The 24,489-nt window shown below is 40.4% G+C and overlaps 1 protein-coding gene across 2 annotated transcripts in view; it reads right to left on the reverse strand.

Moving 5' to 3' along the window:
- scn4aa (sodium channel, voltage-gated, type IV, alpha, a) overlaps window positions 1–24,489 on the reverse strand; it is a 43,332-nt gene that overhangs the window by 12,165 nt on the left and 6,678 nt on the right. Inside the window, exons 3-19 of one of the 2 annotated variants that reach the window (XM_088069645.1) lie at window positions 15,252–15,554; window positions 14,816–14,934; window positions 14,582–14,671; window positions 14,371–14,499; window positions 13,390–13,481; window positions 12,864–13,157; window positions 12,710–12,773; window positions 12,461–12,602; window positions 12,163–12,360; window positions 11,057–11,230; window positions 10,845–10,974; window positions 10,097–10,335; window positions 8,568–8,741; window positions 8,109–8,465; window positions 1,838–2,305; window positions 444–485; window positions 167–299 (exon numbers count right to left, since the gene is read on the reverse strand). In XM_088069645.1, coding sequence (XP_087925771.1) covers window positions 167–299; window positions 444–485; window positions 1,838–2,305; window positions 8,109–8,465; window positions 8,568–8,741; window positions 10,097–10,335; window positions 10,845–10,974; window positions 11,057–11,230; window positions 12,163–12,360; window positions 12,461–12,602; window positions 12,710–12,773; window positions 12,864–13,157; window positions 13,390–13,481; window positions 14,371–14,499; window positions 14,582–14,671; window positions 14,816–14,934; window positions 15,252–15,506 — 3,100 coding nt within the window. In that variant the 5' untranslated portion in view covers window positions 15,507–15,554. Of the gene's footprint in view, window positions 1–166; window positions 300–443; window positions 486–1,837; window positions 2,306–8,108; window positions 8,466–8,567; window positions 8,742–10,096; window positions 10,336–10,844; window positions 10,975–11,056; window positions 11,231–12,162; window positions 12,361–12,460; window positions 12,603–12,709; window positions 12,774–12,863; window positions 13,158–13,389; window positions 13,482–14,370; window positions 14,500–14,581; window positions 14,672–14,815; window positions 14,935–15,251; window positions 15,555–24,489 lie in introns of those variants that run through there. The other variant, XM_042508442.2, reaches the window with a different exon arrangement.

The following is a 24,489-nucleotide window of genomic DNA, read 5'->3' on the forward strand; positions in this document are numbered from 1 at the left end:
AAGGCAGACATCTCTACGGCCGATATCTCCAACACTCAACAACTCAAAACAAAACAATCTAGACTGCTAAATTACACTAATTACTCTTAAAAGAAAATATGCATTTTTTAAATTTTGGAGTAACCTTTTCCTTTAAGTTATGCTGTTTTACAGAGTTTGTTCATACTGTCAGTGAAGCAGGCCTCTGGCTCAATTATTTCGGGCTCTTCCTCTTCCTCTTCTTCTGGTTCAGGCGCAGGTGGTTGGTAGTCCACTGTGCTACACACTGAAGAATCCCCATCATTCAAAGCACCCATCAGCTATTAAGAATTACAATTAAAGCTCAGTTACAAAGCCACCATGCAAAATACACATTAATGACTGTAACATGTGTCAAACTACAGATGAAGATTTTAACTAGTAACAAAGGTTGTTTTTGTTCATGGATGTCTGCAGTCACTCACTTTGACTTTTCCCAGCATGCTTCTTTCTTCTTCTAAGTCTTCCTGAAAGAGCACAGGAACAGAGAATGGACAATAGTCAGCATTCATAAGCAGTGAGGCAAGTTTCTTTTTCCCACAAATGTAGCATTTTACCAGCTAGTTTCACAGTGAACAACACCAGGCATGTTTCCATTAACCCTTAAATTATGCAAAGTGAAATTGTGAATATAAAACATGCATAATGGAAAAATGTCAATATCAAAAAACTTCTATTTAGCGCTTATAGGTCACATGATGCTATGGGCCTGTCTGTAGGAAGTGGCTCCCTTGAGCATGATGCAGCAGGCGCTACAAGAGGTGTTATTGCATCACATAACTCTTCAAAAGTTCAAAAGTTTTGAGTCCACAATTCCTCTGTGAACTCAAACTCAGCTTATATACACACACACATATTAATACAGTCTGACTGACAGCCGATTCAGCTGTTATCGGCTGCTGCCGTCATCAGAGACAGACGTCGCTTCACGTGACGACCAGGGGAAATGACGTCTCATTTCTCTATACACATATCTCTCCACTCAAATCTCATCCTCGTCTCTTCCTCACATCCATCGTGGGCAGAGCTAAGACGCGAGGAAGAGACACCAGCGGAGGATACGTGGATGCAAAATTTAGATAATGGGATGAAGGGTTTGTTAGCTGTCTTTTGACTGTAAATGTGACTCAACTTAAACATTTACAATGATTTTGGAGACCTCACTTAAACTCTAATCAGCCAGAATAAGTGAAAATACCCATGAGTGTGTGCAGGGTTGTTAGGTAGTGCAGTGTTATGCCTACCATTAACGATTTTGATAAGACTTTAAAAGTCTGACACCTTCTCACATCTTAAGACTGTGAGTTTTAGTCACACACTGTAAAGATTTTACAAAGACTGTGGATCTTGCAGGTCACTATTTACAAGACTACAGCTAGACTCCTCAAAGTTATTTTCCATTCTGCTCCTCCTGAAAAATATGACACCAAACTCCCTTTAAGAATTATGATTCCTACAATGTCTGCAAAAACTTGATTTAAACTGTCCATCACTGTTTATATTGGTTCCCTGTAAACAGTGGAACAACCAAAGTAACTGTGGTAGACAAAATGCAGTGTATCCTGTGTTGTTGGTAGCTGCTTTGCTATGGATATAAACAGAGATCACTCCAATCGTCTTTGCGACAGTGGCGTCATTATTAATACCTTTAGAAACGGTATATAAAAAAGGTGTCTGTTTCCAATTTAGAAGTATCATTTTGAGATTGTCACTGAAGTAAAAGGTGACACGTTTAAAACACAGATGCTGTCAGTGGGTGATGCCTGTGCACATAGATGGATCAACAGAATGAGCCGATTCATCGATTGACTCTACTTACCGAGAAATGATGGTTATTCTTTTCATCTGAAGTCACTGAGGCATTATCAGCATCATCCTCTGTGTCCTCGCCCAAGTTCTCAAAGTCGGACTCTCCTTGAGCGATCGGCACGTTGAGACTGAGCTCTCCATCCACAATAAATCCAGAAGGCCGGCCTTCAACCAGACAGTTAGGTATCCCATCTGCCAGTTTGAAATCCTGACCAGTGTCCAAGTGGTTCATTTCAATTTCCTCCATTTTAGGGTCCTCATTGTCCGTCGGTCCGTCCTTGGACTCCTCTGGCTCTTTGGGCTTCCTGCCGAGAATCTGCAGCATGGTTCGAACGGCGAAGGCTTTAAACCAGTCTATTCCCCTTGTGATCCTGCCGATGGCGATCTGGAGGTTGTTCATCTCTCCGTCATCGTCCCCCGCGGAGAGGTTGTCTCCGCTGAACGAGCTGAGCAGCAAGGCCAGGAAGAGGTTCAACACCTGACGAAAGAAATGTGAAGGTAATTATGAATATTCACTGTACATCTGATATTTCAAATGGAATTTCAACAATTTTGTTTTGGTGACATAACGTGAAAAACTTTGTATTGCATTGTTTGTATTTAGTATGTTGCTACAGTATAAGAAATAAACCTAGAATTATAATTACATTTAATACTCAATGGATGAGAATCAAATGAGCATAAATACTGTCAGGGTTCATAAAGATATTACAAAATGAAATTCTGGGATTTTCAAGTACCTTTTAAAGCACCTTTTTTCATTTTTAATGACTTCACTTAAAGCAGGAAATTAAGTTTCACTTAAAGTTTTTGGTGGAGCTGTGACATTATTGCACTGCTGAAGAGAAAGGAAAATAAATCATGTCAAAGATAGGATTGTTAAGTTAAGTGTCAAGTTTAGCCATGGCAACATAAGCCCACTGCTTTCGCAGAGATTTTAAGAGCCTTAGAGACTATTGAAGAGCATAGGGAGGTCAGTGCTACAAACAATTTATACTGTTTTTGGGTGAGCTATTCCTTTAAGAATGAGCGAATTCATTAGCATCCCATATGAATCCTTACTGGGTCTCTTCAAGTTAATTTTTTTTCTTTCATTTCATTTTACTAATGACCAAGCTTGAACGGAGTTCCCAAACATTTTCACTGACAAAAATGTAAAACTTTTTCATGCTTTTTCAAGGATCCATAAAAATGTTGTTGACAGATATAGAAAATAAATTTGTCATGACATTAAATTACATGGAAGATAACTGTAACAATTTCATTAAACAGAACAAAATTCCATGACTTTTACAAAACTTTCAATGTTTTTTAATAATTCCATGACTTTTCCAGGCCTGGAAATTGTGTATATTCCAGATTTTCCATGACCATGGGCAAACTGCTTGAAGTCACCTATCGTTAAGTCAAAGTACGCCGACGTTGCTCACTAAACACAAAACATCACATATCGAATTGGTCCTGCGACGGCACATCAATGAATATTTTGTCGTCTGCCTCCTGTTGCAGACGCAGCTATCTTTAGTGTCTAAACCTGTTAGTCAATTTCTCGGTTCCTGTTTCCCAGGTTTAGCGGGAGATCATGGTTACACGGCGGGCTGATCTCCCTCATTCCAGTGTGGGAGCTGTGAATCAGTAAAGAGGGACGAGCGGAAAGGATGAACTGCACACAAACACAAGCCGGTCAGTGGAGGAGTGGAAACTGACACGATGATATTTCAAAGGAAAAAAACAATACGAGCAGAGATTTCCAGTATCAGTTATGATGAAAATAATGCCTAAGATTCTCTGAAATATCACTGAGGTGATTCCTAAGTTGATTTAAATTCAGTTTTCTTGAGGGTAGACCTATAACTGAGGTGAAAAGTTTAGTTTTTATCTAGACGGAATTGTTTGACATTTAAGGAAATACACCTATTCGCTTTCTTGCTAAAAGTTAAATGAGAAGAGAGACCCTGATGTAGTTCATTTATAGCCTAAAGTAGCTTTTTACTACTGGCCATTGCATATATGCTTAAAAAATCATCAAAGCTGTGTTCATTTATTAAGATTATCTTGCTGTACAAAATATTTAAGTATCATAAACATTTGTTTGCGAAAGAACTTTTTTTCCTGCACTAATATCCAAAATCTCATTTGCTTTTTGTTAGGGGAAACAGGGAGATGTTAACTTCCGTGGTTGGCGAACAAATAAATGTCATCCCTGTAGCGTTCCACATGTAGGACTACTTTTTGGCCGGGCACAGCGAGTCATTTTAAGGTTGCCAGGCAGTCAGCAGTTTGGACACACACAAGTTACCTGTTTCCCTCTGCTGCCAGTCACTGTGAAAAATTAAGCTGACTATCTGCTGGCTGTAGATTTAAAGAAATACTTAACTTCCATAATGACAAATTGTATATTACACCTGTGTTACAGTGAACTTGTGAAGAAAACAGCAAAAGCAAAACTATTTCAGAACAGACAAACAGCCTTTTCCAACATGGTAATGAAACTTGTCTGTGCTGTCTTTAAAGCCAGACTCCATTGACAAAAATGGTCATTTTAACCTCGCTGAACGCAGGAGCTGCTGGTCTACCACTGCCTCGATCAGTTCGTGTGTTCGTGTTACTGTGCGACTTCGGTGAATCTGAGCTCACCCTTTAAAACGCCAAAGTCACACAATAACACAAATAAACAAACTCAATGAGGCAGAAACAGACCAGCAGCTCCTGCGTTCAGCGAGGTAAAATTACTGTTTTCTCAATGGAGTCTGGCTTTAAAGAGAGTGTAGATAAGTTTAATTTCCATGTTGGAAAAGTACTGAGCACACGACTGAATAAATGAGACTTGAATTATTTTGCAGATATTGTGTGAAAGTTTTTAAATAATTGTTTTGATATATACTTTTGCTGTTGGGCCTTTTTTATTCCAATTCCTCAAGAACTTGACCTGTTTTTTTGATTTTTTATTCTTTATTCACTGTTGACTCATGCAAGAAAAAAGTTTTATTCTCAAATTTAAACTGACATAGGGGTGAGTGAATGACACATAATGATTATTTTGTGAGGGAAGTATTCCTTTAATGAACAGACGTTAAGTATGTATCAATCTTCTCAAATAGCAAGAACGCAAATAGATTTTTTTTACCAAAATGCCACACTTTTCCTTTAACATTTCTAGCTCTGAGAATGAATTCCCTATTTTTAATAATAATTGTCCAAGCTCTTTAAAGTATACAAAATAATATTAAAAATTGAATATTTTCCTTTCTTCTAAGGCATAATCTTGGGTGCTAAAAGTCAAAAAAAAAAAAGAAAAGAAAAAAAGATGAAAGCATGGAAAATTTAGGAGCATTTTTGATGAGCAAGCCAAAGAGAAAAAGATAATGAGCACAAAATTACTGCATGCCCCTATATGTGCAAGTTAAATCCAGTCCATATGCTGCGGCGCTGACGGCCCAATATGATTACCTCGCCATCAATTACGGTTCAATCCGCTATCAAATGACTTTTCCTTAACACCCAGACCCGCTGCCACCTGAGCCCTGCTCGCTCAGCTGTCTGTGTTTGTTCCCTCAGTGGCAGTGCGCTGACTTGAGCTGGATCTTAGCACATAGTCAAGGTCAAAACCACTGTTTGGGGGCTCAAGTCATTTGATTTAAATAGAAACTCCCCCTCCCGTGAAGTGTAGAAGTATACCATATTCCTTTATGTCAGTGCAGATAGTGTGCATCACAAGAAAGTCATGATCATTTTGGCACAGTGCGGCCGTCGCAATACTTTTGTCAGCTTGACAATGAGCCATTTCCTTTCCGTTTCTATGAATAACCTGACAGGAAATGGTTTTGGCTCCGGTCATTAAATATGATGCTGAGATGATGTTTGAGAGAGATCGTCTGTATTATCTGTCCTACGTCCTTGTTCCATGAGGCCAAGACAAAATGTCAGGGGCAATATTTCCATGCTTCAGACATTCAGGATTCTTCACTGAGCATCAAAAACTCTGCTGCCGCTTTGCACAAATTCCCCACACTGTGTGAAAACGTGAAGTGAGGCAGTTTTCAAAACATGCTGATATACGTAATATTAAAATCTGTAAATATGTGTGTTTACTGTTGTTTTTAAACTCCCAAAAAATGCATCATATGTTGTATTACTCACACTGTAATTCCTACAATGCCCCCTGGTGGAAACAATTTTCTCCCCCAGTTGTGTCTGTCTAACAATAGACTGCAGAGTTATGTGGGCCATAAAATCTCCTGGCATTATAAAAAGATAACTGTAAGATTTAGAAAGATTTTGCAAAATAGTTTGTCAGCTTTACAGCTTCACAGTCGTGACAGTTGCATGTTGAGTGGCAGCATGTGTGAGATCAGGAATGACTGTATACTTGCATGAACACTGACACTGAAAATTCAGCCACAAGAAAAGAATCCTAAAGTCTCTGCCCAGATTTTAAACTGAGAGAAAATATTTTAGTCTGAGTGAAGGGGAGTTGTGTTACATTATACAGTCTTCTCTCTTCTTGTGTTCAGAGCAATAGTAGTCAGCTGCAGTAAACAGGGTAATTCTGCTGTTTATCTCACAATCTGCTAGACGGAGTATAAAATAATTTTTGCTGCCACAACCTAAAAGCGTGATATAATACCATTTCAGGGTTTTGGCATTTGATAACAGTCAAGTTGCTAGAAAAAAATTGTTGCCATTGTTTGTATATGCAAACCATGAATATGTTATATTTGTATCATGGGTGAGTTTGTCATTAGAGGGAGGTGGGGGTGGAGGATGATATAACACTTAGGCAAGATGCCTGTCAAGCTGCAGACCACTGTTCAAGACCAACACACAACAAAGTCGGTTGCGTTTTAGTGAGCCATTGGGTCTGGTCCACAAAGAATGGCTCACGCCTGCTAAAAGCACTATGACTTGCGCAGAATTGCCACCAGCAATCTGCCCCATTTTAGCACCCTATCCACAAAGGACTTTCCACTAATTATATGCCGGCAGCAAAAAAGTTTGGCAGCTGAGCACATTTTGACCTCCGTTTGTTTTTCATTGAATAAGCAGATAATTTCCCTGTGTTTTAGACTTTTCTTCCATATTATTATTATATCAGAACACAGATTCATAATGAATACTGCAGAGAGCACAAACTTTTGAGGAAAGCATCAGATTTGTTTGTTGCCTACAGTAAGCTGTGTGTTGCAGCTGGCTACAGCATCTCACAGCAGCTGACACTATACATGTGTCTCCAAATTTAGAAACAGGCTGTCCGCTTTTACGCACGGTGCCACGGTAGCTTCATTAAGAGGATTGGCCAGGATTTGATAGTAATTAATGTTCCGTATTCTGCGTCATATCCACACAGGTCGGCTGTTACACACAGATTCCAGCTTTTTACGGTGATTTCGTTTGTATAAGGCAGCACATTATGATGAAACCTGAGCTCCAACAGAGCTGTTTCATTTCTAAATATGATAGAAGCTTACAACACACTTGATTCCCCCCTCTGACTGTAGTTTTTGAGTTTGAGTTTTAGAGAGAGAAATTGCGTCTCTTTAATACACAGGTCTCAGTAGTGTTAAATAGCACCGCTGTAACTTTCTATGGCAATTAGCGCTGGTCTTCTTGAATTAGATGGTATTTACAACAAAGCTTATTTGCATAGAAAGGGGGCAATTTTGCAGTAAATTTTTGAGCATTCCCTATTTACATACATGAAAATGGTACAGGCGCACCCAGAAAGCTTTCTGCTCCTCCGTGTAGTTTGCGTGCATTTTGTGTGCAATTGTGTGTATTTTTTTTTAAATGTGTCAATGTGTGTCTTGCAGCTTTTTAGCCTCCAAAAGTGGGTGTTTTTCTAATGGCTTTTGAGCCACCAAGCATGGGCATTTTTTTAACCAATACTGTGTTTTTAGGGACCCATCACTGTGTGTTCTACAGTTTTTTAGCCCCCAAATGTGGGTGCTTTTAGCAACCCATGGTTGTTTTTCAAGCATACATAATGAAACTATGTGTGAGACGTTGCTGTGTTTCCAGCAGGGATTATACTTCCAAACCTGGGTATTTTAAGGGCTTTACATGTCTAAACCCTTACCACACATTAACCACGATGTGGTTGAAATGCTAGGTTTTTAATGTATCTACTACATAATTATGTGCAAATGAAACATATCCGTGGCTTGTAGAGGATTGTACTTCACAATCTCTGTGGTACCTGAAACAATATTCCCCACCAGCACAGCACCATGCTTCAGATATTAAACAGGGATCGGCAATGAATGAATAATTTTCACACTCACCACTAGATTTCCGATGACCATAACCATCATGAAGACGACCAAACACATCCCAGCTCCGGCCACCTCCATGCAGTCCCACATGGTCTCGATCCACTCCCCGCACAGGATGCGGAACACGATAAGGAACGAGTGGAAGAAGTCGTTCATGTGCCAGCGCGGCAGCTCGCACTCTGTCGAGATCTTGCACACGCAGTCCTTGTAGCTCTTGCCAAAGAGCTGCATACCCACCACGGCAAAGATGAAGACGATGATGGCCAGCACCAAAGTCAGGTTTCCTAGAGCTCCGACTGAGTTACCGATGATCTTGATCAGCATGTTGAGCGTGGGCCAGGACTTGGCCAGTTTAAAGACTCGAAGCTGTCTCCAACAAAGGACAGAGACAAGCGAAAAAAGTGAATTATAATGTAGAAAGAAATCTCATAGTATTTGTAAACTGACACAAATATCACAGATTCTCACCAGACGGAAGGACCTGAGGACAGACAGCCCCTGGACATTCGCCAGCCCCAACTCCACCAGACTGAGAGTGACGATGATGCTGTCGAAAATATTCCAGCCAACTTGAAAGTAGTAGTAGGGATCCATGGCGATGAGCTTGAAGAACATCTCCGCAGTGAAGATCCCAGTGAAAACCTACAGAGGCATAAATTTCTGTTCAAATCATCTATTCAAGTCTGACATGTACCAACATTTCTGCAATTAATTTAATCTGTGTAGACTGTGTAAAAGAAGTGCACGTGGCCACTGTAATGTCACCCATTGGCGAGGCTGGTTAGTAAAATGTGGGTAGTGCCTGATGTGATGGTTACAAAAAGCTTGCTTACTAACTCATGTTAGTTAGCTTGCTAATAAATACCGTGAAATTCGATGGCATTCATGAAGTTAATGCATATGTGGGGCAATCTGTATTTTTCTTGGTCAGTATCATACAACATCAGCTGGTTGGACACAACGTCAGTTAATGTCCTCTTCAAACATATCTCGTTGCTATTGGTTGAAGCTGCAACTTCACCTGTCAAAAATCACTACAGTTTAAAGTGATGCTATGAAGGGAATTTGCTTTGCCACGTGAAGCAAATGTTTTACTCACAGTTTTACTTGTATTGAATAGAAGTGAACAGGTGGCCAATATTTGCCAATATAATATAATAATTTTGATTGTGACCTTACTGTTAGAAATAACACAGAACACAAACTTTTCATGTTCCTTTCTTTAACCGTACTTCTCATTTTTACTCAAGCATATTTTTGATTAAGTAATCTACTTTTTAGTTTGATACATATTGGATATTAATACTTTTGTTACAACTAGTCTGCTCCAAACAACAGAATTTAGTGGGTTGGGGGAGCGACAGTAACTTGTACTTGGAGTAATTTATCAACCAGATACTTTTTTACTTTTACTTTTTTTTTATGGGATTGATTGTACTTTCACTCTACTAGAGATTTCCTTTACCCTACCCACTGCCTACCGATTTGTCGCCTCCTGTTTTGAAGCATCGAGTCTGGCATTTTGTTCATTTACATCTTGTTTTTTTGCAGCCAGAAATGATCGTATTTGAGCGAGACGGTAGGGCTGTGAAGGACTGATATCGCTAAGCCTCGATCCTGATTGACAAGTCGTCCTGGTGGTGACACAAGGTAGCCACGTCCTCACGCATACGCTGCTTTATCGTCTATTTAACTCTAAATGAGACCATGATTTCCAATATGAATATCATTCTGTATTGAAGGAGACTTGAAATGGAAGACTGAGACCATAAACTTAATAGAAAAATATTAACAGAGGTAATAAATCACGTTTGAAGTAGTGTTACTTCTTAAAAATCTGACCGCTTTCGGCAACCAGTGGAGTCGCCGCCCTGCTGGCCATTAGATAGAATGCAAGTTTAAGGCACTTCTGCATAAGCTTCACTTTCAGACTTTCAGACTTTCAAGCATGCACTTCTTTAACACACTTTTACTTTGTTAATGTGGCAGATATTCACCAGATTTCCCACTGAAAGCATGTGGTCAAACTCCGGGGTCATGGGGTAGTGCTCCATGGCCATGAAGAGGGTGTTGAGCACGATGCAGATGGTGATGGCCAAGTCAACAAAAGGGTCCATCACCACAAAGTGCACCCACTCTTTAAAGAGCACCCATTGCGGGCAGCAGTCCCACTTCAGGAATATGTCGGCAAACTTGTACCAGCCGGGTGGGCACGGCCTCTGAGCCTCCTCCAACTCTAGACAAAGAAAACCAATCAGGCAGTCTACCATCAAAGCTTTAATCACCTCATGCATGATACACCTCACAGTGAGCACTGATGAGTGACATTAAAATTCATGTCTGTGCCAAGATATAGTCGAGCTGAAATAGCCGAAGCTTAACACCAAGAGGCCACGACACTAAATGTTGACAGGGATTTCTCCAGCACACAATGTGATTGGGTCAAGCTCAAGACAATGCTACTGTATTGGCCTCGGATGTAATTAGTGTATAATGTTAACAACTGCTTGATAATCTAGCAATTAGAGCTCACATTAGAGCATCTCCTTTAAGAACCGGCGACTAAGCCTCATTCTCGGGAGGAACTTGACACTTGTGTATGCTTACAGGCTGCTCCTGCCAGGCTGTTGCGTTGTTTACTTATCTTAATTTAATCAGAGCTAGAAAATAAATCCTATATTTAGGGATTCTGAACGACAATTTCTGTTGCATTATCAGTTTTGAGTACCTCCACTGGCACTGTACCTTCCATAGCAGCTGCAGTGAGCACAGTGAGAGCACTCGCAGACCTCTGTGCCAGGCCTGGCTCGTCCAGATGAAGCATGCTGTGCACAGAGCCGACAGACTTCTCTCTGATTTCAAGATCTGCAGCAGTCTGTAAAAAATGTCAAATGTCAAAACCAAAGGCTTTAGAAAACATTTTCAGATTAAATGTGACTAAAGGGCGATCAACTTACCTTCACCATGGTCGGCGCTCTGACTAACAAACGAGGGATGACTCTCCCGTTACAATCCTTGATAATTTCGTCATTGTTAACGCTCAGATCATCATCTGTTAATTCAGCTATGGTGTGACGACTGAGTGTCTTCTTACTGGTTAGAGTGAGTCGGCTCCCGAGACCTTGAGCCATCTAAATAAAGGATGAAAAAAAGAAAAAAACAAGTTTCAAGTCATTTACAGTCATATGCAATGATTAGCAGTCATTAGCTTTGAAATTCTTAGATCTCAGGCTCCCTTCAACGATGCTCATCAAATATGTATCATGAAAAAACTATGCAAAAATGAGAATCTAAGACAAAAAGTGCATTAGTTTGAAGTGTAGGGATAAATGTATTCCTACAGTAAAAAAGATGCAAAACAACAGAATGCATGTTATATTCTACTATAATTTTAAATATCAAATTCAGTCTTCCTAACTGTTACTTCAATTTTTACTATAAACAATAATTTTATTGTTGACAAGTAACACTTTTAAATTTGAAAGACAAATAATCAAACAAGCTCAACAGCAACACCACTCTCCAGAAATCATGACCTGGTGTCTCAAGATAATCCACAGACCTTGATGTGAGCAGTTTGATTTCACAGAAGGAAGCGTGCATCTACTCATAACAAGGGGCTCATGCTTGTGACAGCACGAAACCCTCGTGAGCTAGCAGTAGATGCACACTTCCTTCTGTGTTAGTGGGTGTAGTTCAGTAGTAAGAAAATAGTTCCTACATGAAACTGCTCACAACAAGGTCTGTGGATTATCTTGACTAACCAGCATCAAGATTTCTGGAAAGAGATATTGCTGCTGAGTTTTTTAATTAAAAAAACATTTTTTTTCTTTGGTGCTTTGGGCACCACAAGCCAAGTGCCATTTAGCTCGATTATATTGGAGAGAAAGCAGACATCTCTGCGACCGATATCTCCAACACTCTGCAACTCACACTGAAACAATCTATACTGATAAATAGCACAATATGTAGGACGAAAACTAAGTTTTTTTCATCTTCAGGTAAACTGTCCCTTTAAAGTACATACATTGTTAGTTCTCTGCTTATAGCTTGTAAAAGTTACCTGTTCTTGATTCTTGAGTTGCTCTAGTAGCCGCTGGAACTCCTCTTCTTTCTCTATGGCCTCTCGCTGAGTGGCCTGATTCTGTTCATCGTACGCCATGGCTACCACGGCCAGGATCAGGTTGATGAGGTAGAAGGAACCCAGAAAGATGACCACCACAAAGAACAGCATGTACGTCTTACCAGCCGCCCGCAGGATCTGTGTTTGGAACAAAAAAGAAGCTACGAGAACTAAGGACAAAGTTCTTTTCAAGTTAAATATCATGAATCTGCTTGCGACAAATGAAAGAAGTGCCAACCAGCTGGAAAAGGTTCTCCCAGTAATCCTGCGTCATGAGTCTGAAGAGAGCCAGGAAGGCCCAGCCAAAAGAGTCAAAGCTGGTGTAGCCAAAGTTGGGGTTCCTCCCAGCCTTCATGCACGTGTATCCTTCAGGGCACTTTCTATCGACAAAGAAAAAGAGTCGGCTTTCTACAATCGCTCTATCAGCCTCCAAATCACACTCAAACCAGCCTGAAAAGATGAAATTATCAGCGTGGATAAAACATACCCAGCATCAGAGCTGTTTCCACAAAGCAGAGCATCTGGGCTGCCATCCAAGAAATAATGATTTTCTGAAAGCAAACAATAAGAAGACAGAGTGGAATCTTTTCCACTTGGGACAATATCTGCTTAAAATAAGAGATTTTTTGTGCTAAACATACCTGTGTTTTCAATATACTCATTGAAATCGAAGGTGCTGTTGGAATACGCTGTATCATTGAAGCCCATGGTGTCGTTGAAGGACATGGTGCCATTAAATGTGTCGGTGGTGTTAAAAAATTCAAATGCAGTTTCATTTGTGTCGATGGGCCACCGTATACATTTATGACGCAGATTTCCCATAAAGAGCTGAAGGCCAATGAGGGCGAAAACGGCGAGGGCGAAGACGGTCAGAATCATGACGTCCACCATTTTCTTCACCGACTGGATCAGAGCAGCCACGATGGTTTTCAAACCTATACAAAAAAAATAGAAATAAAGTGAAATAAACAAATGAAATGTCAGCGGCTTGTCTCTAAAAGTCAAACAGCTCTCAAACAAAAAATGATATTCAATACATTCAATTATTCATTCACTATTAAGTACAGGTATTATATTAATCAGACAGACACATTTTAAAAAATACATACACACATAAACAATATTAAAAACAAAACAAAACAAAACAAAAAACAAAATAAAAAGTACCAGGAATCACAGTAATTGTTTTGAGGGCTCGAAGTACACGAAATGTCCTGAGGGCTGACACGTTGCCAAGGTCAACAAACTCAGTGATGTATCTGTGAGGAGACACAAAACAATAAGTCAGGTGCAAATAGCAAGACAAATTAAAAAAACATTTGTTGTATTCCTCCACAAACCAATTAAGTTGTTTGAATCTGAATAAGCTGCAGTTACAGTTTGTATATATGTCTGTCCAGACTCATAATTATGTAGCCATCACAGTTGACCTTGCTTCAAATATTGCTGCAGTTAAGCTGCATATTCTGTAACATGGATGCTTTAGACACATTTTCAATCTGGCAGCACAGAAGATCCATACAATCAGCACAGCGTCAAGATCGGCACTTAAGACGAGTGTCACCTCTTCAGCATCTGACCAAATGTCTCCCTTTCTGTTTCTGAGTTGTCGGGTACATTATTATTCATTTTGTCGGACATTTGTATGAAGTTTTGTCATAATAAGTATATAAATTCTTGATTTATGGCCAAAAACATATTTTGTGAGCTCACAGTGACCACCAAAATCTAATCAGTTTACTGTGATTCTAAGTGGATGTTTGTGCCAAATTTGAAAAAATCCCCTCAGGCGTTGTTGAGATATCATGAGAGCGATACAAACGTACATGCAGACGTTTGGATGGACGGACAACACGAGAACAACACCTCCGGCCAAGCTTATTGCTGGCACAGAGTCAAAAAAATCTGATTTTTGCCAAGGGAATCAGGGCGATGTTAACTTTTAGGCTGGCCTACAAAAAAACATCAACCCTGTAGCTCTCTATTGGCTTAAATTACACAAAAGGCTGCACATCATCATCTTTCACAGAAGCTGATAGTTTGTCACTTTGGCACTCAAATTAGCATTTTATGTCAAGATCTTGAGAAGAAAAAAGTTGTTTTTCTGATATCAAATGCAGCTACATAGCTCGATGAAAGGTCACTTACGCCATGCTGATCACCATGAAATCCAGCCAATTCCATGGATCTCGGAGGAATGTAAAAGATCCAACACAGAAACCTCTTGACAACACTTTGACTGTTGCCTCAAAGGTATAGATACCAGTAAAAACATACCTGCGAAGAAACAAATGTTAGTATTAAGAAGTATTAAATGTCAGGCAGTAATTACTCTGCAATACAATAAACAAATACTCACTCAACAGTTTTACTCCATGCTGGTGGGTTGCTCATCGTCATGAATACACAATTCGATAGAATCGTAATCATGATGAACATGCTAAATAATTTAATTCAGGGTTAAGGAAACAAACATGGACAATATATGTACAAGTCCATATTCCCTTTTAACATCTACATCACTTTATGTCTAGCTGAAACTTTAATACACCGAATAATTCAACAGATAAAGCATCGATAGTTCAAAGGATATGAATGTATGAGAATTTTGATGGCTCCTCTTCTAATCACACTAAAGGGGCTCAGAATGTAGCAAGCCGGTTCAGCGTTGAACCTGAAGATTGTGTTTCCTTTGCTGATCACAATGAATGTCTGAAAGACACATATAAATACCTGCATAAATGTGAGATAATATATAAGATATAGATATAAAAATATATCTGTTTCAATAAATACTGAGTGTTGACAATCTTGAAATGATACTTTAACATTTAACTGTAACGTATGCCGCGAATGAAACAGTGTATGTTGTGTAAGGGATACAGTATGCAGCTGCAATTTATGTTAAGTAATACATCCTGTCGTATTTCAAGGTTAGGTAGGGACAGGGTGAAGCTCATTAAGCTCTACATGTGTGTTTCAGCTGAGCCTGTCGCCGCCATGTGAGACCCAGATGTGCTCAGACTGACGTGCTGTGTTTTGTAGAAGGGGTCCAGGTCCTCCAGAGGAGTGTTGAGCAGCTCTGGTGGGGGATCTCCGTAGATCATGGGCAGACTTTTGCCCGCCTCCAGATCAGCGTTCGGGGCCGCTGGCTCTTCATCCTCGTCAACCTCTACTTCTGTGGCCTTTTTACTTTCCTCCTTGAGCCTCTCGATCTCCGCCAGCGATTCCCGGGTGAAGCGGCGGAACGTATCGGTGCCTGGGGGAAGGAGCAGGGGCGCCATCTTCGCATCGCGAAGGGATACCGCCACACCGGGGTTTCCCTAAAGGAGCTGGAGGGGGGACGAGGAGAGAACACAGAGCATCACATTACATACACTTTGGCCTAAACCAATAACATTTTTCATGATTTAAATACTTTAAAACCACGTTTAAGTGGAAACACACAAGTTTTGAGTGGTGCTGTTTTTGGCACCACTGTCAAAAAGACAACATCGCTTTTCAATTTCTTCCGAGCGACGCAACTGAACGTTTCCACAGTTACTTTGGTTGTTCTACCGTCCATCATTTAATAAGAACTAATTGATTCTCTAGTACATAGATATGAGAAATGTAAATACCGCATTCCCAGTTTGACATGTGTCTGAGCGGGCGCCATACTGGGGAGGTCAAGATCCACTAGTAAAGAAACACGTGTAGATGCAGATTTCACTACAAAATCGACCGCAACTCACTTTATTCTAAATTGATTTTCCGATAATTCTAAACCTATATATACATACATATACATATACATATACATATATGCACACACACACACACACACACACACACACACACACACACACACACACACACACACACACATATAGTGTGTGTTTTGTTAAACCAGTGACTGGAAACTAGGAATGGGAAGAGAGAGATGAAGAATAATGTGTAACAAAGGTCACCTTAACCACACAGCCACCAGGGTACTCTTTGTTTAGTTTTTTTTTTCATTAAATGATCAACTAAAAACCACTTATCAATTTTCTGATGATGAGGGCATCAAATATTGTCCAATTCTTTGAGCACTACTGTGTTACAGATTTTTAAAGCTTTAAAACGGATCCTAAAATAAATCTGACGGGGTCACGAGAAAAAAGCTCTTTGTTAAAATATTTGATCGATTTACATATTATTGTGTCATTAATTTAAATTACAGTATCTGGAAAGTTTGCTGGAAGTGCTCAAAACATTTGATGAGGGGGGACATGTAGACATTGTTTTTTGTGGTCAAAAGCCAAAAAAGCTGGGAACCGCTGTGCTAAATGTTTATGTCTCCATACGTGTCCTCGCTGTATCTCCAAACCCCTCACCCTCCTGCCCTACATCTCTGATCCTGCACCCCTAACTACACCAGGAGCACTTAAAAAGAGTTTAAGACGGCAATTAAATGACTAGACGCACTCGGGAGAGAGCTCGGACTTTCCCACCCTTCTAAAGAGACCATGACATTACTAGTGTACATCAGATTACTTATTAGCTTAGCAGACGCTCCATATCAGGCTCCAAGTGGCATTCGCTTACATCCTTTGATGTGTTTAGCAACCAGTCTGGTTTCGTCTGGAGCAGCTAAGGTTAGCGTCCTCCTACTGCAGACACAGGGGTTTATTTTCCTCTAAAGTGATCGACCCTCCCATAGAATACAAAAGATATTACCTCGCCTTGTTTATTGCTTGATGTCAGCCATGCCACGGAAATTTGATTAAATACCCAATTTTCATTGCATTTGTACTTCCCCATGTCGTCAAGGGTTCAATGACAGCTGGCTGGCAGACAGCGGATCCTCTGCTCTGATCATTGCGCCTGGAAACAAAATATGAGTGTTGTTGGCTCCACTATCCTGATTTTCATGACGTTAATGCAACAGGCATTTGTTTTTTTGTTGTTGTTGTTTAAAATATGCTACCTGTTTTGAGATGGTGCATAACAATGTCTCAAAAAAAGATTCATAAAGTCCTACTTCCAAGGTCTTTACATGTTTAAGACTTTTGGAAGCTTGATTTAAGACATTTTTAACAATGAAACTCTGGACCCTATTTTGAGCCACTGCTTGGTTTGTCCATTCTGGGCTACTAAAGACATGGCAGTGCAACATGGCGATCTCTATGGACAAGAATTTTATATAAACGTCTCATTCTAAGGAAAAGAAAACACAACAACTCTGATTTTCAGGTGATTACACACTAAGGAAAACATATTGTATAGCTTACTTTTTAAGTGGATTTAAGGAAAGTTGTTTGCAGCAAAAAACTTCCTTCTCAGCTCCTACAATAAGTCTAAAATATACTGTGTGAACAAAAATGTTACATTCAGACTGTTAAGTGCAAAAAATGAAACCCATCTAAACTGTCATTTTTGATCCCACAGCCATCAAAGCATAAAAACATGTATTGTGTTATTTCTGGGTGTCATTCTGAGCTTTTGCCTTGGAATTTGTCATTTTTACCATTTTCCTCCTGATGATGTAATTTTACCATATTTAGCATATGGAGAAAATGCACATGCATTTTCATGATGTGCACTGTCACAATCAGTGTTGCTGCAAATCACTGACATATCCCAGGCTGTGACAATCCAAAAATAATAAATAAATAAATAAATAAATCTATTTTGCATGTAATTTATTGAAAATAATTCATTTTCTGAGGGTTTTTTTTCATCTAAAAACATGTTTTTTTCATCTAAAAACACTTCTAAAAAACACTGTGGCATCATGGCAAAAAACTGGCATTTAAACAGTAAAATTCTGAAAATTAATGAATATTTGATATCTATGATTATGTCTGATGTTGGTTAAAAAAATAAACTCTATGAGAGCAGAAAATAATATGAATATATAAAGCTTGATTTTGAGCAGCGAATTTTGCGTGCAGAGCGATTTGAGTGTGTGTAATATCAAAGTGGGCCCTAAGGGTTAATGTCTTCATGTTCTGACGCTAAGATACAGAGACAACACACAGAACACAGACATGCCATTATTCACCAAAACAGACAAAGAAGCTGGTAACAGGCTGTAGAAAGAGAAGAGTTCAGACGCAGTGATAGCCACTGATCACACACATTAATGAAGCCTCCTCAAACCACCTCGCTCAGACACAAAATGATGCATTCACACACTTGTGAGGAGACGCACACGCTCGCACAGATACGGTGGCTGCCCAGCTGCTCCAGGCAATCAAGACGGAGCGTCGTGTTTCAGAGGCCCGATGACTCTGCTCATTCCTTCCTGGCTGAGCCTTCGCTCTGCGCCTCACATCCCTCCGATAAACAGGACGGCATGCCAACTTATCTTTCCGAGCTGACTCCTCTCTCCACTACCTTCTATTTTACACGGGGGCCCCAAACACTCTAAACTTCCGCCTCCGCACCCCTTATCCGCTACTTTACAACCCCCCACCGCCTCGCTACATGACACTTGAGGCTCTGAATCCCCCTTTAAATGACTTCAGTCATTTCATCATAACCCTATCACTCATCACAGGCCCCATCTTTTATCACACACAACTGAGCCTTTCTCGTTAGGCAGAAACACTACAGGGGTCAGTTTATCCAACCAAAAAAAACTTTTGAGTTATTACCAATATCGAGGCAACCTGTGCAAGCCCCCCTCATCATCCCATTTCAAAACCCCATTCTGGGAGGCCGCCGTCGACCATGAGCCAACCTTAAAATACACATCCTGAGAATGGATGTATTTCTGCGCGGCTTATGGGGAGCGTTTCCTGGTTGCATTACATCACACCGTCACTGCTTAATCCATCAAATGTCCTTTAAAAAAAATAAAAACCCTCATAAAAAACCTCAACTGAAAGTGTGCCAATCTCAAAAAAGTCCTCCCCGAAGAGGTTGCTGCCTTGTCACGCGTCACTCAAGTAAATAATACGTTTTGGCGCCGTGTTGAGTTTTGTGGCTACATTAATCAGTGTGTTTCTTTGCACGAAAGAGCCAGGAGGGAAGGCAAGAGTGCGATATTCAGTATCAGTTAAAATAGATTTTGTGTATCATGCTTAAACTCATAAAACGTGTCTGTCCAGAAAATACAGTTGTGTCTGAAGAGCGAGTGGTTTAACGCGGGAGTCAGATCCTTCACACTAAAAGCCGTGCACTCAAAATCCTACTTAGGTGAGAACACAGAAGTATTATCAGCAAAATATATTTTAAATTAAAATTAAAAGCACTCGTTCTGCAGTTAATGGTCACTGTGACTGATATTACAAGTAACATTTTTAGATCGTTAATACTGATACATCGGTGTGTATTTTAGATACTGAAGGAAATTTTTGGTCATAAAGAAATGTTTGATTCTGTGTCTCATAAGCAGTGTTGGGGATTAACAAATTACATTACAATTTAACTATATTTTACAATAGCTTGCTGGTAGTTCAACTACATTAATATTTGTGTCGTGATTCAAGAAATTGAAGTAGTTTCTTTGCTTTTTTTTAAATTTTACCATTACTTTTCAACTTTCAAATAACTGACAAATAAATGTAATGCCATAGAAAGAACAATACTTGCCTCTTAAATCTAGTGGAGTAGAAGCATAGAGTAGCAGAAAATGTAAGTAAAGTACTAGTATCTCACAATGAAACACAATTCTTGGGTAGATGTACTTGTCTAAATTGACTAGAGTCTAGCTGAGGACAATCAAGTCACTACACGACACGCTCGCTCAGTCGCTGTGAGGACAGGTGGCAAACTGAGGAAGAGGGTTTTCAGAAGCCTTTCCCGACAGTAATATATATCTCACTTTGCATGTCAGCTTGGGCCATGTGACCTGTGACATTCTGGTTGAGGATATAGACGATGTAATGTGGACACCTCTCTGTTACACTAGCTGGCCGTGGCATGCGATTGCCAATATTCACCTCCGGAAACTAGCCGAACTAGCTTTTGGCTTTTGTCACAAGGGTAGCTCAAGTTCAGGCGGCATAAGAGGTTGTGTAGTAAAGAAACTTAGTTCACTACAGGTGAAGCATCCATGCAGATGCCAGTAAGAACAGCATTTTTTTATCTTGAAGGTAGGTCGAACCACTTTTCTATAGTGAGAAACTATGGTGAGAAAATACTCGGTCAAATGGGACAAAGACATTATTTTAATCTATTTTAATGACTTGCTGGCTCAACTCTGGTGCCTTGAAGAGCTCAAAGTCCTGCGACAACATGACAGATGTCTCACTCCGCTCACTGCACCGCTCTTACCGCTTCTGGAATGTGGTGAAGTTGTAAACAACAGACCCACAGAGCAAACAACAGCTTTTCATCCACACGTCCTTTGACATTTTGCTCCTGTTCCCCCTGTTCTCTCACGGGGTCAAATCGCAACAGTGTGCTTCGCCCTCTCCTAGCTTGCTTCATCACCCTGTCACCCACCACTTAACCTTGTATTTCAAACTCTATAGGGAACCACATCTAACAGGCCTCTCCACCTGTTCCTACTTCCAACACCGTGTCATTGTATGTTGCCACCAGACGCAGTTTCGCACGACTGTAAATGCTTAGCGTGTTCATGGCCTCACTAACTACTTGGGGTCAAGCCCTCGGAGTCTCATTTTGATGTCTTTATCAGATGTGTGCACAGTAGACTCAGCGTGCACTATAGCCCTACATGCATTATGTTGCTGCTAAGAGGACAGCTGCCGTCATTCACGGTATGCCTCTGTCGCTGCATACCGAGGAGCTGTGAAGACCTGGGGTAATCTCCCTGGTGCATTAGGACGGTCAGATGGCTAACAGAGAGGTATAGACCTGCTGATCTATAAATCCAGACTATTATTAGAGGATGAAGCCAAATAATTTGTCTCTGGCTGACAGGGGTGAGGCAAATGTTTAATCACAAACATCTCAGCCTCCTGGATAATGACCTAATGTTGGCATTAGGCTCATATGTTTCTGCAAACCATGAATATGTTACATTTGCATGTTTAATGCGTATCATATGAACATTTCCAAAGAGATGTAATATATATAGGTAAAGGGGAATGGTGGTTGGTGTATCACCTAGACAAGATGCCTGCCAAACTACAGACCAACAAAAGCATTTATTTTATACCAACCCTTTTTAACATTTCCACATGTGTTCGTTGCACCAAACCTGAGTGTTTTAGCAGCTAATCATTGCATTTAGCAGCACCGTCTGAGGCACTGAAACTGGATGTCTGGGTTTTTTTATAGAACCTGGATATATACCACCAACAAATGGCGCATTTTCCAGCTGGGTTTGTGGTTTGTGGTAATTTACAGAACCTGGGTGCTTTTCACCAACAGATGATGGTGTTTCCAAGTGGCATTTGTGGCACAGAACCTGTGTGTTAGCAGTGGCACTGAGCAATGTTTCCCGGCGGTTTAGGCATAAAACTGGGGTGTTTTTTAATGAACGTGGGTTCTTCTCACTGACACATCGCACCGTTTCCCAACAGTATTTGAGCTCCTGAACCTGAGTGTTCTTCACGGACTTGTCCCTTCTTTTCCAGCAGCTTTTGGGCCACCAAGCATGGGTATTTCAAGCCAAAACATTATCTTTTCCAAACAATAACCAGATGATTGTCATGCCAAAACCTACCCCAACTTTATCATTGCTTTGCACTGTTTGGAAAAGTAAAGTTTTAATGTATCCACTACAAAATAACGTACAATATAACATATCCATGGCTTGCAAAAACATACAATATGAGGCTATTTTCTGGAGATTAGGTTGTCATAAAAGCATAATAATATGATGTTACAGGAATAAAGCTGTTGTTAGTCCAATGCAGCTCTCTAAACAGACTTCTGCTGCCTCAAACTGACCCATTTGGCCTTTGCACCGGCTGCACAGAAATCTGAGTAGATTACATGTGGAAATGATACTGAGAATATTCCATCCAGCTTATCAGGGACCAGAGAGAGCTATTATCATACTCATAATGCCAATCCTGCCCTTAAAAAACAGAGACGTCTGTGAGGGAGCCACTCATGTTTGAACCATGTAGCTAAAACATTAACAAACATCATTATTTCTGTCACATAACATTCAGATGGAGAAAGAGACATAATTGTACAAAACAATAATTAAAACAGGGGAACTAAACAAATTTCAGAGGAGATTTTGAGAAAAAAAAGTTAAACTGATCTTTAACCTTATTTCACCTTTGAATACTCTGGAAAATACAGAGGCCTGGCCAAGGGGTCACATGGGCTCACTTGGTGAAAGAAACTCAAAACCGACACCTTCTGCGTCCAAGAACATGTGATGCGAGACACACAAACACACTCAGGAAATAGAGGAAGACCACTGCTACATCTTTACACATTCTGCATGTCGAAAGATACAGAAATATGCATTTTAAATCATCTGCCACAGATAACACGAGTAAGGCTGTCAGTGGAGAATGCAAACAGAGAAACAGGGCTTTGTGCAAACAAAAAAGCCACTCCAAGAGCTCAAAAACACCACCTGGTGACTCCCATCCATAACATGTGTGTCCACAGATCTGCTATGCCTATATGGAGTCAAGTTGTCTCTGTGGTCCCACACCTCTGATTTGGGCTACATGGATTAACGGCAGAGTAACGGTGGGGTATGAGCATCCACAGCATCACAGTATCTTGCCCATCTGCTATGAAGACATGAGCTAAAAATAAAACCCCGCGGGAGGAGGCATAGTGGGGATTGAGAAGGCTGCAAAGCGTCCACACTGGACATTAGAGCCGTGTAGCTCCAGGGACACTTTCACCTGGCAGGTGGAGACCTGCTATGATGCTCATGCGCAGATTTCCCCCTCATACTGTACATACTGTAGAATAATAGTGTAGTAAAATACGACTTCTCCACGGCATGTGCGTGCACCCTCACAACACAAACACGCTTGCTCTCACACACATTTAAAAACACTGCTGAGGAGCCATAAATCTACCAATTCCAAATCTGTCCTGAGCTCACTTACAGGTCCGTGTTTATTATTAGAACAAAGGCGCTCATATTAAAAAGCAAGAGCCTTTGCATTTAATTTCTTCTGCAGTGCTGCTGATTATTTTGAGCACCAAGAAAACAGGTCTGCCTTGCTTCATTTACAGTTTGCAATCATATTTCTAAATGCTCTTTCATAAGCAAAAACAAAAGGTTCCCTCTTACTTGATAGAAAATTAAGCAAGTTTCAACATAGTAATAAGAAGAAAAAAATAAGCCTATGGCCCAAACAGCCAAACCATAAGCTTGAAATCCTAAAAATGCCAAATCAATACACTTAATCTATAGAAGAGGGAGCATAATTATAAATAACCAACAAACTCATGGCCACTGAACACATAAAATAGCAGAAAAACGTAAAGAATCACGCTTAATCAAAACTTGCCGCCTGCTGTCTGACAGCAAACTTTAACACTGAGTTTCATTCAGGATTCATCTTTAGGCTCATTGAACACAACAGACCGCAGGTGGCGGGTTACCTTGCACGGTAAAGCAAATATTCCCACAAAATCCGATAAACTTGGGAAAAAATCAAGTCTTCCGCGAAGCCTTCCGCTGAGGACGTAATTCTCCCCTTGTGTCAGCCGCTGCGTGGCTGCAGGACAGCTGTTGCTGACGCAGTGGCGTCCTGCAGTGAAACCGGAGCGGTCGCTCCAGGTAGGATCAGATCAGACCTTTGACACTTCGGCAGCGGAACCGCTTCCCACACAGCTGGTCGCTCCTGCACGCCGTCGGTCACACGCTTTTACAACTTTGTGGCGCAGCGAAGTCAACAGTGTTTGAGCGGAAGAACCGCCGCAGCAGCGTGCAAACTGCGGGATGTCCCTGCTGCAGAAACCGAATCTCTGCAAAACTCCTCTCATCATAAACGCTTTTATTCAAGTGACCCGCCTGCAAGATCTGCTCTAGAAATCATTTATTGCAACGGATAAGAAAATTACGAAGCCCCTAACATCTCGAAAGATTATTCTTTTTAAATCGTATTCGCACACGGTATAAAGAAAAAAAATACAAAAATAAATAAAGGCGCATTTTGGGGTTTAAGGGGGGCGTATAAAATGTATTGATTATTTATTACTGAAATGATGAAACCCACGTTTTATCACATTCTCTACTAATCAAACACTCGTTCATCAGCATGCCAAGCAAGAGCTCACGATACGTTTCATGAAATGTGTCAATCATGCGTTTATTAATTTCATGAATTACTTACCAAAATGAATTACTACCAAAATTGTAAAACGTTCTTATAACGCATGTAGGCTGACACAAAA

The sequence above is a fragment of the Plectropomus leopardus genome, chromosome 19, assembly GCF_026936395.1.
Source record: "Plectropomus leopardus strain MGB_pleo_1.0 chromosome 19, ASM2693639v1, whole genome shotgun sequence".
Taxonomy (NCBI): Eukaryota; Metazoa; Chordata; class Actinopteri; order Perciformes; family Serranidae; genus Plectropomus; species Plectropomus leopardus.